The sequence below is a fragment of the Cynocephalus volans genome, chromosome 14, assembly GCF_027409185.1.
Source record: "Cynocephalus volans isolate mCynVol1 chromosome 14, mCynVol1.pri, whole genome shotgun sequence".
In the NCBI taxonomy this organism is placed as follows: Eukaryota; Metazoa; Chordata; class Mammalia; order Dermoptera; family Cynocephalidae; genus Cynocephalus; species Cynocephalus volans.
The window spans coordinates 67,712,109-67,726,416 of NC_084473.1; the positions used below are offsets into that span (position 1 = coordinate 67,712,109).

Consider the following 14,308-nt stretch of genomic DNA (forward strand, 5'->3'; position numbering starts at 1 on the left):
CCGCGGGTTCGGATCCTATATAGGAATGGCCGGTGCGCTCACTGGCTGAGCGCGGTGCGGGCGACACCAAGCCAAGGGTTGCAATCTCCTTACCGGTCACAAACAGACAAAAAAAAAAAAAAAAAAAAAATGTGATAAAAATTGTGTTAAATATTTAGAAAAGAAGCTTTGAAGTACTATGATTAATGGTAGAAGAAATTGTATAGGTAATTATTATTACTGTACTTTGTGGCTTAATTTGGTTTATTTTTAATTTTCTTTCACTCCAAAAATAGCTTCGGAAAGAACAGTCTTTGCATTATGGTTCAGTTCTTCTTATATCTGAATTACCGGAGGATGGCTATACCGAAGAAGATATTAGAACAGTATTTCAGCCATTTGGAAAAGTTAGTGATGTTCTGATTGTTCCATATAGAAAGGAGGTGAGTCCTTCACCCTGTTCTAAAAATTTATACAAAGTCATTGCTTTAGTGATTCTGTAAACTGTTGTTGGATCTCTTAGCTGCTTACACTACATATATAATTGGTCATTGAGAGGTATGTAAATGTTTGGATGCAAATGAACAAGGTCCCAAAATACTGTTTTATATCTTTTAGAATAAGGGTTGGCATACTTTTTCTGTAAAGGGCCAGATAATAAATATTTTAGGCTTTGTGGGGCAGCTGTAGGATTGCAACTGCTCTGTCATTGCAGTACAGAAACAGATATAGCTAATATGTAAATGAGAGAGCATGGCTGTGTTCCAAAAAGCTATTTGCAAAAATATATGGCAAACATTGCTTTGGAATACCAGCATAAGGTTATATGAAAACAAATTATTTCTTTTATATATTAGACATTGTTTACAGGTGGGTTGTATTCCTGTAACTCATATAATAAAAGTTCAGGACTATGAACAACTATAAGCTAAGCAGAACACAAAATTGTGAGTTAAGGGAATGTAGTAGTAACATTGTCTTTGTTTCAAGAAGCCTTAAAAATGTCAGACTTAAAGCAAGCTAGACCAGATCCTGCCTTTCCTCCTGTTGTTTATTGAACCCTGGCTTTCCATTTCCTCTTGTTCCATGAGCCTGCCATGGATTCCTGTGTCTCTCTTCCTATCATGGTAATGGTATAGAAATTCTATAAGGTTAAATGTATATTTCATATCAAACATCCTTAAGATCAAACGACACTTTAGCAAAACAAAAAGAGAGGGAAAAGAAGCCAAGACTTGAGGTAATTTCATAGTTTGTATTTAACAATGTTCTAAGGGACTTGTAAAGATAGATTTTTTTTTTTTTTTTACTAAAAAAGGAATAAATTTCACTTTAGGCTTACCTGGAAATGGAATTTAAAGAGGCAGTTACTGCAGTCATGAAGTACATTGAAACAATGCCTCTTCTAATAAAAGGAAAAAATGTGAAAATATGTGTTCCAGAAAAGAAAAAAGCACAGGTAAACTGGATTTAGATCCTATATGTTTTATGATTGTTGAATAGTTTAACTTTTTTTTTTTTTTTTTTGTCTTTGTCGTGACCGGCACTCAGCCAGTGAGTGCACCGGCCAGTCCTATATAGGATCCGAACCTGCGGCGGGAGCGTCGCTGCGCTCCCAGTGCCGCACTCTCCCGAGTGCGCCACGGGCTCGGCCCTAGTTTAACTTTTTTAAGTATGCTACATGTACAGAAAAATGCATAGAACATAAATGTTGGCTTAAGAGATTATATGTGTATAAAATTCAAGTACATTGAAATTAAAAACTTTATATACACATATATATCACTACAAAGAGTATTAAATGACAAGCAACTGACTAGAAGAAAATACATATGTAAATATCTGCAAAACCGTTAATATAGTTCACTAAATAGGACGTTGACAACATCCTGGAAGCTCCTTGTCTGCTTCCTCCCAATTCTTATAACCAATCTTCTGCCCAAAGATACCCCCTAAATTGATTTCTAATGCCATAGTTGAGTTTTGCCTATTACGAACTTTATAGAAACAAAATCATAGTGTATATATTCTTTGGGGGTTTTGCTTCCTTAGAAGTATCAATGTTTATGAGTTTAGTCTTTCTAGATGGTTTTCTGTGCTTTAGTCTATATGTCCATAGATAATATCTAAAGAATTACTTAAAAATATCCGGTAAGTTTTGCTTTGTTTTTTTTTACATGTGTTCTTTAAATTTAGTTTTTTAATTTGCTGTAGAATGCCTGCCTTATAGGGGTTCTGTACCACACTTTTCTCAATCAGTAATTTGATTTGGCAGTCCAACCATGTTAGTACATGTAGACTTTTCTCATTCTTTTTAACTTATATGTGTTACTTTGAATATATCACAGTTATGTTACCGGTTCCTTACTGGTTGATACTAAGTTATTTCTAGTTTTTCCTCATTGTGAGCAGGATGTTAGTTAACTCCTTGTATACCTTTCACAGGCCATCCTTTTGCATTTATGATAGTGTTTTTTAAGGTGATACCTACCAGTGGAATTGTTAGGTTACAAGATATAATATCAGATTGCTTGTTAGGTAGCTATAATGATTTACACCCTGGTAATTTATGAGCATACTGGTGTTTTCTATATTATCAACATCTTACATTCCTTCAGCTTTAAAAATGAGTTGTCTGTATCTTCCATTTTTCTATTTTTTTGTTGTTGTTTTTAAAAATATTCATTTGAAGGTGTTAATTATCCTAGACACTAATTTTGTATTATATATGAAAAGTATTTCCTTCTAGTATGATGCTTGTATATATGTGTGTGTATATATATACACACATACAAGTTTTTAATTTCCATGTACTCAAATTTATGGTATTTTCTTCTGTGGCTTTTGCTTTTTCACTTTTGTCTTTGTATACCAGTGCCAAAAAGATATACTTTCATTATTTCCTTAATCTGTTATTTGTGATATAATGTGTGGTTGGGATCAATATGATTTCCAAAATGAGCACAGCCTTATAACACCAAGGTCTTGGGTTTGAACTGGCCAGCCGCCAAAAAAAAAAAAAAGATTTCCAAAACAGGTAGCCAATTATCCCTAATTTATCCTTCCTTGCTGATTTTTGTTGTTGTTGTTGTTGTTGAAATAAAATGTATCTTTTATTGAGGAAAATAGATTTTTTTTTTTGACCTTGGACCCCTGGGGCATTTTATTGTTTTTTTTTTTTTAGTGTTTATTTATTAATATTATTTTTTTTTGCATTCTAAGATGTTGCAGAACAATTGGGGGAAGGAGACAGGGAAAGGGGGAAGGAAATAGGGTGGGGGAAGGAGACAGGGAAGGGGGGAAGGAAGTAGGGTGGGCAAAGGAGGAAGGAGGGGGGGCATGGTTGAGGCCTGTGGCACCCCCCTCATTCCTGCAGGGGAGACCAGGGGCTTCCAGTGGTAGCTTGATCTTTGCTGGGCTGGATGCAAATGTCGGGGGGTGGGGGGTGTGGTTCAAACCTTGGCCCCCCTTCACCCCAGCTCAGGAGACCAGGGGGCTTCCAGAAGTGGTTTGGTGGTTGTCACTGGGCTGGTTGTGGATGTCAGGGGGCATGGCCAAGGCCCTGGCCTGCCCCCTTGCCTGATTTGGGAGCCCAGGGGGCTTTTGGTTCTAGGTTTTGTAGGTGTTCTTTGGTGATGTGAATCTTTTACTAGTTAATATCAAACTTTGTCTCTGGTCTGTGGGTATTTTTTTTTTTTTTTTCTTTCAGTTCTTTGTTGGATTATTCACTGTTCTCACTACTTAAATTCTGCGCTGGAACTAATTTGTTGTCCTTTATTTACTTTTAAAATGGGAGAACCTCCTGTGGGGACCAGCACTTGAACCCTGTTCGAGAGCTAAATTGCTGCTTTGCTGCTGATTCCCTGGGGAAGGCTTTTTGTGCCCCTCAGGTTTTAATGGTTGACCTTGCATGTACTTCCAGGTCTTATGAGTTTGGGTACACCTGGGTTGTGTGGAAACTCTGGTCTGGACCCGAGACTTTTCAGCAAACTCCACCCCTTGCAGGTCTGTACTCCTGATCAGTCTCCACTGAGTGGTCCTGAGCTGACTGGGGGGAAGATCAGCTCTCCTGGCTGTGCCCCAATGTTCTCCCAGTGGACCTGTCACCGCCCATACTCCAAACACTTCTCATGGGATGGGTCATGTGCTGGTTCCTTGCGATGACCCACTGGCCTCTGAGTGGCTCTTTTTTTCAGTTGTTGTGGCTCCTCGCACTTATGTGGATCCACGGGAACCCTGTTAGTGGTGTTGCTGGCCTGAGGGCCACCAAGGCCCTCTTCTTCCCTGACGCCTCCAAGCAACTTCATACTAAGGGCACAGCTGCGGCTTTTGCCAGCTTTTGCTCCATTTACTTACCAGCTCCAGCCTTGAAGCAGCTGCGATTCGAAATGGTGGGAGCAATCCTTTCTTTCATTGTGGCTTCTCTTGCCTTCATGAACTCTGTAGGTCTCTCCTCCTCTTCCCCTGAGCACTAGCATCCCCAGCTTGGCTATCATCGCTTTTTAATGGTTGTAAATTAATTGATTTGTGGGAGAGAGAGATGCTGGGGACCGTTCTTTTTTTTTGACCGGAAGCCCTTCCTTGTTGATTTGAAAAGCTACCTTCATGTATATAAATAGCACATACAGATCTGTTTTAGACTATTCTGTTGCATCAGTCTGATTATTTTTGTGGCAATACTATGGTTTCAATTTTTGTAACAATAATTATAACTTTATAATATTTCCCTTCTTTCTGGTAGAGTTCTTTTTCTTTCTTCTTTATTTAAATTCATTTTTGTTAATCTTGAACATTTACTCCATATTAGTTTTAGAATCAGTTTAAATTCTCTGAAAAATCTTATTGGGATTTAATTGATACTATATTGAACTTGTATTGATGTTTTTTACAATACTTAATCTTTCTATTAAAAAACATGGTTTATCTCTCTGTTTATTTAGATTTTATTTTATGTCCGTTAGCAAGTTTTATATTTTTTTCCATAAAGTTTTTGTACATTTTGCTGGGGAGGTTAAGTTTATTTTACATAGAAACACACTTACATACACAGTCCCTTGGTATTTGTGGGGGAATGGTTCCTGGACTTCCTTTGGATACCAAAATTCATAGATACTCAAGTCTCTGATTTAAAATGACGTAGTTTTTGCATATAACCTCTGCACATTCTCCTGTATACTGTTTATGTTACTTAAAATATCTAATACAGTGTAAATAGTTATTATAAATTATTGTTTAGGGAATAAGGACAAGAAAAAAAGACCGTACATATTCAGTACAGACTTTAAAAAATATTTTCAATCTGCAGTTGGTTGAATCCACAGATGGAGATTTCCTGTGGACATGGATGGCTGACTATGTGTATAATTTATATTGCTATTAGAGAAAGGATTTTTATTTTTTATTTCTTTTATGTTTTCTGATTAGTTACTACTGAAGTAACTGATCGGTTTATACGTGCTACATGCCATCCATTTATTCCCATTGTCTTGGTTTGGATAATGAGTTATATGTTAACCCTAGTTATTACCAATTTTATCATTTAGTGTTTTGTTCAGTTTCAACTAACAGAAAACCCTCACCAGTGGTTGTTTTATTAAACAAATAAGAAGTATATTTATCCCATGACAGGAAATCTGCAGGTAGGGGGTCCAGGGCTGGTGCAGCAGCTCCATAATATCTTCAGGAACCTAGCCTGTCTTTCTGCTTCACCATCTTTAGAATATAGCTTTCATCCTCAGTTGTAAGATGGTTGCGAAGGGGTAAGGACTAAATTTTTTAACTTACACAGAAGAAATCAGTAGTTTTAAATTCTTTTGAAATTGAAGGTAGCCATTTGTAAGATTAAAATAGAATGAATTTATTCTACATCGTTGAGGTAAGGGAGGTGTTTGGGATAAAATACCATATAGTGCAAAAGGAAGTGGCAAGAATACCAAAAAGAACAGGCAATGTAAAATTACATGAGAACAATTACAGTGAAATTTGGATCAATTTAACAAATACTTACTGAATGTTCACTCATTGCCAAGCACAATCTTAGGCACTGGGGGTAGAGTATTGAATAAAACTAAGTCCCTGGTCTTACAGAGTTTAACTTCAAGGGGTAGAGAAAGACCACAAAGAAATTTAAAATATATACATATTTTGTGTCTTGGCAACAAGTGCTGTGTCGAAAAATACCAGGAAAGGGGAATAGAAGTACTCTTGTTGGGGGATGAAGAGTTGTGCAACTTTCAATAAGGTAATGGGGGAAGGTCGCATTGAAAAGATAGTATTTGAGCAAACACCTGAAGAAGGTGAGGAAGCAAGTCATGTCCTGTGTTGACAGTATTCCAGAAAGAAGGTACAGGAATTGCAAAAGACTTTGAAATCACACCTGTTTAGCTTGTTTGAGGAGTATAAAAGATGATTGGGGTTGGGAGGGATGAAGGAGTATAGGAAGAGTATGTTGTGGTATAAGGGTGGAGGGTAAATGGAACATATGATGTGAACTCTTATAGGCCATTGTATGTACTGTCTCAGAGTATGATGAATGGTTTTGAGTATAGGAACAGCAAGCTCAGTGTTGTTTTATCTTGTGAATAGAATGTGGGTGGGTAGAAAGGCAAGGACAGAAGCAGAGAGACTAACAGTGTGAGGCTATTGTAATAACCAAAGCAAAACATCGTGGTAGTTTGGACCAGGCTGATAGCAGTTAGACATCCAAAGTGTCACAGCACTTTAACCATGGTTTTGAAAGGTACAATAGTCCCCCGCCATCTGCAGTTTTGCTTTCCGTGGTTTCACTTTCTGTGGTTTCAGTTACTGCAGTCTACTAAAGTTAAAAAATGTTAAATGGAAAATTCTAGAATTAAACAATTTATAAGTTTTACATTGTGTGCCATTTTGAATAGCCTGATGAAATCTCACCATTCTGCTCTGTCTTGCCTGAGACATGAATCATCCCCTTTGTCTAGCATATCCACATTGTATACTCTACCATCCCGTTAGTCCATTAGTAGCCATCTCTACTGTCAGATTGACCGTTGTGGTATTGCAGTGTGTGTGCATTCAAGTAACCCTTATTTTACTTAATAATGGCCCTGAAGTGCAAGAGTAGTCATGCTGGCAGTTCACATAAGCAAAAATAAGCTGTAAAGTGCTTCCTTTAAGTGAAAAAGTGAAAGCTCTTAATAAGGAAAAAAAAATATGCTGTGGTTTCTAAGATCTACAGTACAATAAGATATTTTGAGAGAGAGACCACATTCTCATAACTTTTATTACAGTATATTGCTATAATTGTTCTATTTTTAGTTATTGTTAATCTCTTTCTGTGCCTAATTTCTAAAATAAGCTTCCTCACAGGTATGTATTTATAGGAAAAAAAATACATAGTGTTCAGTACTGTACATGATTTCAGGCATCCACTGGGGGTCTTGGAACGTATCTCCTGTGGATAAGGGGGAGCTACTGTAGTTGATAAGAAAATGTAGATGAGTGCTTAAAAGGTGGGTTGTAAAATTACGCTCTTTGATCACAAATTGAAGAAAATATCTTTATAAATAGAAAAAGGTAATAAGTACTTATACTTTAGAATGATTTTGTATGTTTTTTGTTGTTGGATTCCTTATGCTTTTCAGTATTTTCTAACTTGTTTTTATAATTGGGACAAAACTAATTTTTTTGTTCAAAATATTTTTCCTTTGTAGAACAGAGAGGTGAAGAAAAAGATTTCAGATTCAAAGAAAGTATCTGCATCTACTTTAAAGTGAGTGATTTCATGATTTTATATGTGAGAATGAATGTGCATATGATTTGAGAAATTTTAATTTTTTAAACTGCATTCTTAATATATTTTATCACCATAACTACAGCTTAAATGGGACATCATTCCAATTTAATTGCTTTAAGCTTTTTTTAGATTTAAACATTTCATTTTTAACTTAGAATTTCTAAGTTGTTGCTAAATTTTTTCTTCTTTTAAATAGAAAAGATGCAGATGCTTCAAAAGCTGCTGAAAGTGTTACTTCAACTTCTACTGGTAAGTTGTTACTTTTAATACTCCTCCAAGTGAGTGTATTTTGTCAGTTTACTAGAAACTTCTTGCAAGATGATGTTAGGAAGACATTATTTATTATGTTTTAATGGAAGGGTCCCAAATTTCATTCTTTAATTGGTTCCTGTATTAATAAGCAAGTGGTTAATATTTATTGCTGTGTAATTACAGAATCTCTTCTGGAATAAATATAAAGACTCTATGAGATAATGTATATAATATGCCTATCACAGTTCAGTAGTTAATAGCTGTTTTTTACATGTTTAGGTTAGTTTTGCAATACCTCTCTCAATTCCCTCCCAATAAACCCACAAGAAAAACATAAAGAAAGGTATGTTGAGATTGCTTATCTGTTCCCTTTTGATTTTGAAAGTTAGCTGAGAGCCAAAAAGCAAGCAAAAAAGACTTAAACAGAAATAGATGTTATCACACCTATGTCTCAAAGTTGTTTCTTTACACTCAGGAAAACATTTTAGGTCTTTACTATAATTCTACCTAAACAAATTTGCATACAATTTAAATAAACTGGGTTAATCTTTTTCTCAGTCAATTTAGGACTAGAAAGGTGGAGAGAGGAAGTTGCTGCTAAAACATACACTCTTGAAACGAATAAACAGCTTGATAGTGAAGGACAAGACAGAAAAGCTAAGAGTAGACATGATATTTAGAAAGTTAAATTACATTTTATATATTGTTTTGGGAAGGCAGGTATATATATAGTGTATTTTGGATTTCTATTCTGAATAGGATAAGGATTTAGGAACTAAAACTGTTAACCAAGTGATTGGCAAATTGGATATATGGAGTACTCATATCTCATTTCCCCGTAATGTTTAGTTGGGCAGAGTACTGAAGTATTGGGAATTTTTGGAGGTACTTAACTGTGGATGGCTTCGGAAGGCAGTAAATTTTGACTAAGATTTTCGATTATGTGATGTATGTGAACACATAAATTATAGAAACAGAAGATTATTTCGTATGGGGAGATGACATAACAAAGATAACAAAATTGAAGAATCACTCCATAGAAGGCCTTGAAGGGTTGTGCTGGGAACCCCATTAATTTCATTTCTAAAATGTGTGTGACTAATTCCTGTAAGATGTTTTGGGTCAGATAAAGTTTGGTATATGTATTATAGCTTTTTTTTCCTTTAAAAAAATAATCCACAGAACACGTTCATTTTATGAAGTGTCCTCCATGAAAGAAATCTGTTTAGCTTTGTTAGGGCTCTGTTTCCTAAGCTTGACTAAGGTATACTCCAATTTTTTGTTTAAGACCTGGTAATTGGTACAGACTCTGGGAAATTGCTGTAGAGAATAAGGAACCACTCATTGTTCAGGATTCTCATAAAGATTGGATAAATTGGAGAGATTGAAAAATCCTATTGAGAAAACACAGTTGAGATTCACTTTGGAGTAATTAGGAACTGATATGAAAAGGTTAATTATAAAATGGTGTGGGAAGGTAAAATTTTAATTTCATTATATGGAATTTTTTAGTGGCTAAGATAAAAATTAAAAGAATAATTTAAAAATTTCAAGGTTTTAGGCTTGATGAATTGTATTAGAAAAGTGTGATAATATTATTGATTATAATTAGAAAATTTAGACAGTGATTTCTTGGAATTTGGGGGAAACCATGAACTTAGCTTTCAACATTGCCAAATTTTAGGTATCAGAGTATCTGCTAGAGAAATTCTTTAGTCAGCCAATCATAGGGAATTGAAAGTGGGATACTTGGGAAACTTTCTGTTAAGATCTACATTTTGGAAATGGTTCTAACATAATAGAAGTAATGAGTGTAGGGAGATGTATTTCAAGCTAAGTACCTCCTCCCTTTTAATATAAACACAGAAGAAGAGGAACCTGTAAAGACTGAAAAAGTGTCAGGTGAGAAAGAAAAAAGGGTGCATGATATCTTTTTGAGATCAGCTATGTCCAATTGAAGAATGATAGGAAAAGTTAATTAAGGCGGTTTTAAAGATAATTTTGATTATAAGCACAAATCAAAAAGGATAGGGATCCTTATATAGGGAAATATAGGGAGGAAGCAGAAAGCATAATTTGATTATAAACTTTACCCACTGCTAACTAAAAAGAAATAAAAGTGTTTGTTGAGTGCCAACTATGTCTAGAGGCTTAGGATATATCATAGAACCAGATAGTCATCTCAGTGGGAAAAACATAGTGTCTTTCCTCTGCTCTCACAGCACAATCGTCAACACAGAAGACTGACTTCTGTGACCAAAAGCAATCCAGCAGTTCTCCAGCGGACACCAGCTGGGTGCCCTCCAATTCAATTCTGACACTATGTACCTGGAGATAACCTCAGATCCCACAGGTTGGAGGCTCAGTCCCCAAGACTGCCCCCCACTTCAGATGCCTGTTGCAAGTCCACGCCTCTGGAACTTCTGACTAGCCAGCTATAAATCAGGGTTCCCACAACCCTTAGGTTAGATTAGTTTGCTTGAGCAGCTCACAGAACTCAGGGAAACATGTACTTACATTTACTGGTTTATTATATAGGATATTACAAAGGATACAGATGAAGAGATGCATAGGATGAGGTATGGGGGAAGGGGAAGGGGGCTCCCATGTCCTCCCTGGGCCTGCCACCCTCCAGGAACCTCCATGTGTTCAGCTTTCTAAACCCAAGCCTCTTGGGCTTTTATATAGGATTCTTTACATAGACTTGATTGATTAAATCATTGGCCACTGGTGATCAACTTAACCTCTAGTCCCTCATCCCTCCCTAGAGGTTAGGGGTGGGACTAACAAGTTCCACCTTGGTCTTTCTTGTGATCAGCCTCCATCCTGAAGCTACCTTGGGGCTACCAGCTATCATTAGCATACAAAAAGACTCATCACTTAGCATTCTTACTGCTAAATGACTCTTATCACTAAGGATTTTAGGAGTTGAACAGTCAGCAGATGGGACGAAGACCAAATATATATTTTCATAATATCACATCATCCCTATCCCCAAGTAGCTTACATTTTAATTTAAGATGACAAATATTAAATAATAAACATTAAGTCGTATGTGTTTTAGAAAGTGAGAAGTGCTGTGACAAGAAGAAATAGAGCCAGGGTAAAGGTGATCATTTGTGTGTGGAATAAGGTAATAATGATCATTAAGTAGAAGGGTCTGCAAATATAATCTGTGCCAGAAGAGAAAAAACAAGAGAACAATACCTAACATTTGAGGGTCTGTCTTGAGTTATGCTATTTATACTTGACATAGTATGTTACCTCATTTAATCTTCCAAACCACCGTGTGAGTTATAGTTAATACAGTTATAATTATATAGGTGAGGAAACAGATTCAAAGAGGTTAAAAGACTTACTAAATGTCACATGAAAGAGTTAGAATTCAAATTCAACTGTATGATTCCAAAGCTTTTTGCTTATACTAAACTACCTCTATCAGAATGAAAACTTCTTAATCTCTTTTGATCACTGTTCTCTTATCCTCCCTTAATAGTTTCCTTAAAAGTCTGTTCCTCTTCTCATGTCATTCTTTTCTTCCTGGGTGATTTCTTTTCCATGTCTTTAAGGACATCTCTCATACCTACATATACGTCCTCTATCCCTTCACATTTACTCCTCATTTTCTTATATGATTTAACAATCACCACTATTCATCCAGTGTAGAAACCCATGAGTAATTCTTAATCCCGTCTTCTCTTTTCTTCTATCCCACCCAGTTCAAACTTAAATAACATCCTCTTTTCATCCAAGCACTGGATGATTCATATTAGTTCTCCCCTGAATCTACTTCAGCTCTCATATTCTTTCTCCTTTGCGTCATCATACCTGTAACTCTTAATTCAGACCCCATCCTCTCATATTTGAACTTCTGAAAATAGCCTCCTCACTCTTGACTTTTATTTAACTCTCTGCTCCGTTATTCACACAGTTGCCCTGAGGTCTCTTTATTTATTTATTTATTTATTTATTGAAAAGATGACTGGTAAAGGGATCTCAACCCTTGGCTTGGTGTTGTCAGCACCACGCTCAGCCAGTGAGCCACGTACCAGCCTTCTGAGGTCTCTTTAAAGCAGACCTGATCATTCCACTCATAGTGACCCATTGAATAAAGTCCAAATTCTTCAGCTTGCATAAATTACCCTTTGTCCTTAGGCCCCATACTACTTTTTCAATCTCTTGACAATCAGTTGTGTGTTAAGCCACTCAGAACAGTTTATTTTCGAGCTATGTCATGCTGTTTATTCCTCAGCCATTTATTTATGCTGTCCATTTGTGTGGGATTGTCTTCTGACTTCTAGTTAACTTTACTTAGTAAGCACTTAGTGAAAATCTACTTAATAGGTGCAGGCAAGGTACGGAAGATACAAAGTCAGTTAAGACCGTTTTTTGGAGTTGGGTTGGGGCAAATCCTGATTTATCCTGTAAGGCCCATCTCAGATGATATTTCTTCATGGTAACTTCCCTTACTCTCCTAGGCAGTTAAAAGCTCCCAACTCTCTTCTAGTAATAATTTGTACATTAAATCACTTGATATTTATCGTTTGTTAATATATCTATCCTTTACTTACCTGGTTGAGGGAATATTTGTCATTTTATTTTTCAATCCTTTAATATCTAGTGTAGTGTAAGGATTTAATGAATGAATATTTGCAGGAGGAAGAGTACAGGGATATCTAAACCAAGGTTGTATTAACACTATAATTGAACCTATGGAAAAACACATAGTGTACAGAATCATCTAGTTTGTTACCTGTTTCTCAAGCAAGGTCTCCCCTCTTGGTGTCACTTACGCCAATGAAATGAAACCGAGTTCAGTTTAGTAGAACAAAGATTTTATTCTGTGAGCAGGGAATGGAGAGGTGCCAGCCCATTCTCTGGTAATCTATACTCTCCCCCAGAGTAAGGTTTGGCTTGGGCTTTTAAAGCTAAGATGGGGAAGTATCTCTGGTACAAGTGCGACTACTTGGGGTATGCATTGTCCATTCTCTCCTTGTGCTGACACTGCTGGTTGCATTGGCAACAGGTGTCCCTCGCATACCAGTCTTTGTTTCCTATAGGCAAACACAGCTGCCCCCCACTAATGGTTGCTTTGATGATGGTGTTTGCTCCCTCTTTACAGTGGTGGTGGGCATCGACCTTCATTTCCTTTAAGCAAACACTGTTTGTCCTTTTTCAGTGGCTATAAAGCTGATATTGGTATCTGACATTCATTTCCTGTAAGCAAACACAGCTTAAAGGGGAAAAAATTAACACTTTGACATTCCTTTATGGTTTTACCTTTGGGTGTCCTAGTGACAGTTTGTAATCCTTTATTTAATGATTTTTTTCTGTAAGATTTTATGGCTTTCCTCTTTTTTTTTTTTTTTTTAATGTGTCTTTTTGCCTTTTTAATTCTCAGATAAAAATGACTTTCTTTTAAATTTAGTTATAAAAGTAATAAATGCTTATTGTTAAAAGTCCAAATATTTCAGAAAATGGTTAAAGAAAGTGATTTGCACCATCCAGAGATCACCTTTGTTTAAGTCAGTTATTTCCCCAGTGAAAGCACTCTGCCCAAACAGTTTCCACGTGTGAATCCACCACATCTTTAAGGAAGCAATAATGCTAGTTCTGTTTCAGCTATTCCATAGGATTCAGAGAAGAAAGGAAAGCTTCCTTTAAAAATGGTATTGGGGAGAGGGGAAACAGACAGGCTAATAATGACATCAAATGCTGACAGAGACACTACACACCTATCAGAATGGCTAAATTAAAAAAGAACAATAACATCACATGCTGGTGAGGATATGGAGAAATTCTTACATTCCTGGTGGGAGTGTAAAATGATACAGCCATTCTGGAAAAGAGTATGGCAGTTTCTTAACAAAACTAAACATATGCTTACCATGTGACTCAGCAATTGCACTCTTAGACATTGATCCCAGAGAAATGAAACCTTACATTCACCCAAAAACCTGTGCATGAATATTTATAGCTTCTTTACTCTTAACAGCCAAAATTGGAAACAACCCAAATATCCTTCAGTGGATGAATGGTTAAACAAACTGTGTTATATCTGTAGCATGGAATACTACTCAGCAATAAAAAGGAACAAACTATTGATACATGCAACAACTTGGATGGATTGCAGAGAAATTAATGCTGAGTGAAAAATATCCATCCCAAAAAGTTTTATAAGATTTCATTTATATCACATTCTCAAAATTATGCAGATAGAGAAAAGATTAGTGGTTGTCAGGTTGAGGGGAAGGAGGAAGGTGGCTACTGTTAAAAATGGGTTTTAGGAGAGGTCCTTGTGAAGGA

At 36.3% G+C, this 14,308-nt stretch overlaps 1 protein-coding gene across 3 annotated transcripts in view; it reads left to right on the forward strand.

Annotated features, from left to right (window-relative positions):
* ZNF638 (zinc finger protein 638) overlaps positions 1 to 14,308 on the forward strand; it is a 154,800-nt gene that overhangs the window by 105,323 nt on the left and 35,169 nt on the right. For 2 of the 3 annotated variants that reach the window (XM_063077859.1, XM_063077860.1), the window contains 4 exons: positions 276 to 422; positions 1,316 to 1,438; positions 7,668 to 7,726; positions 7,947 to 7,999. In XM_063077859.1, coding sequence (XP_062933929.1) covers positions 276 to 422; positions 1,316 to 1,438; positions 7,668 to 7,726; positions 7,947 to 7,999 — 382 coding nt within the window. The remainder of the gene's footprint in view (positions 1 to 275; positions 423 to 1,315; positions 1,439 to 7,667; positions 7,727 to 7,946; positions 8,000 to 14,308) is intronic. The other variant, XM_063077858.1, reaches the window with a different exon arrangement.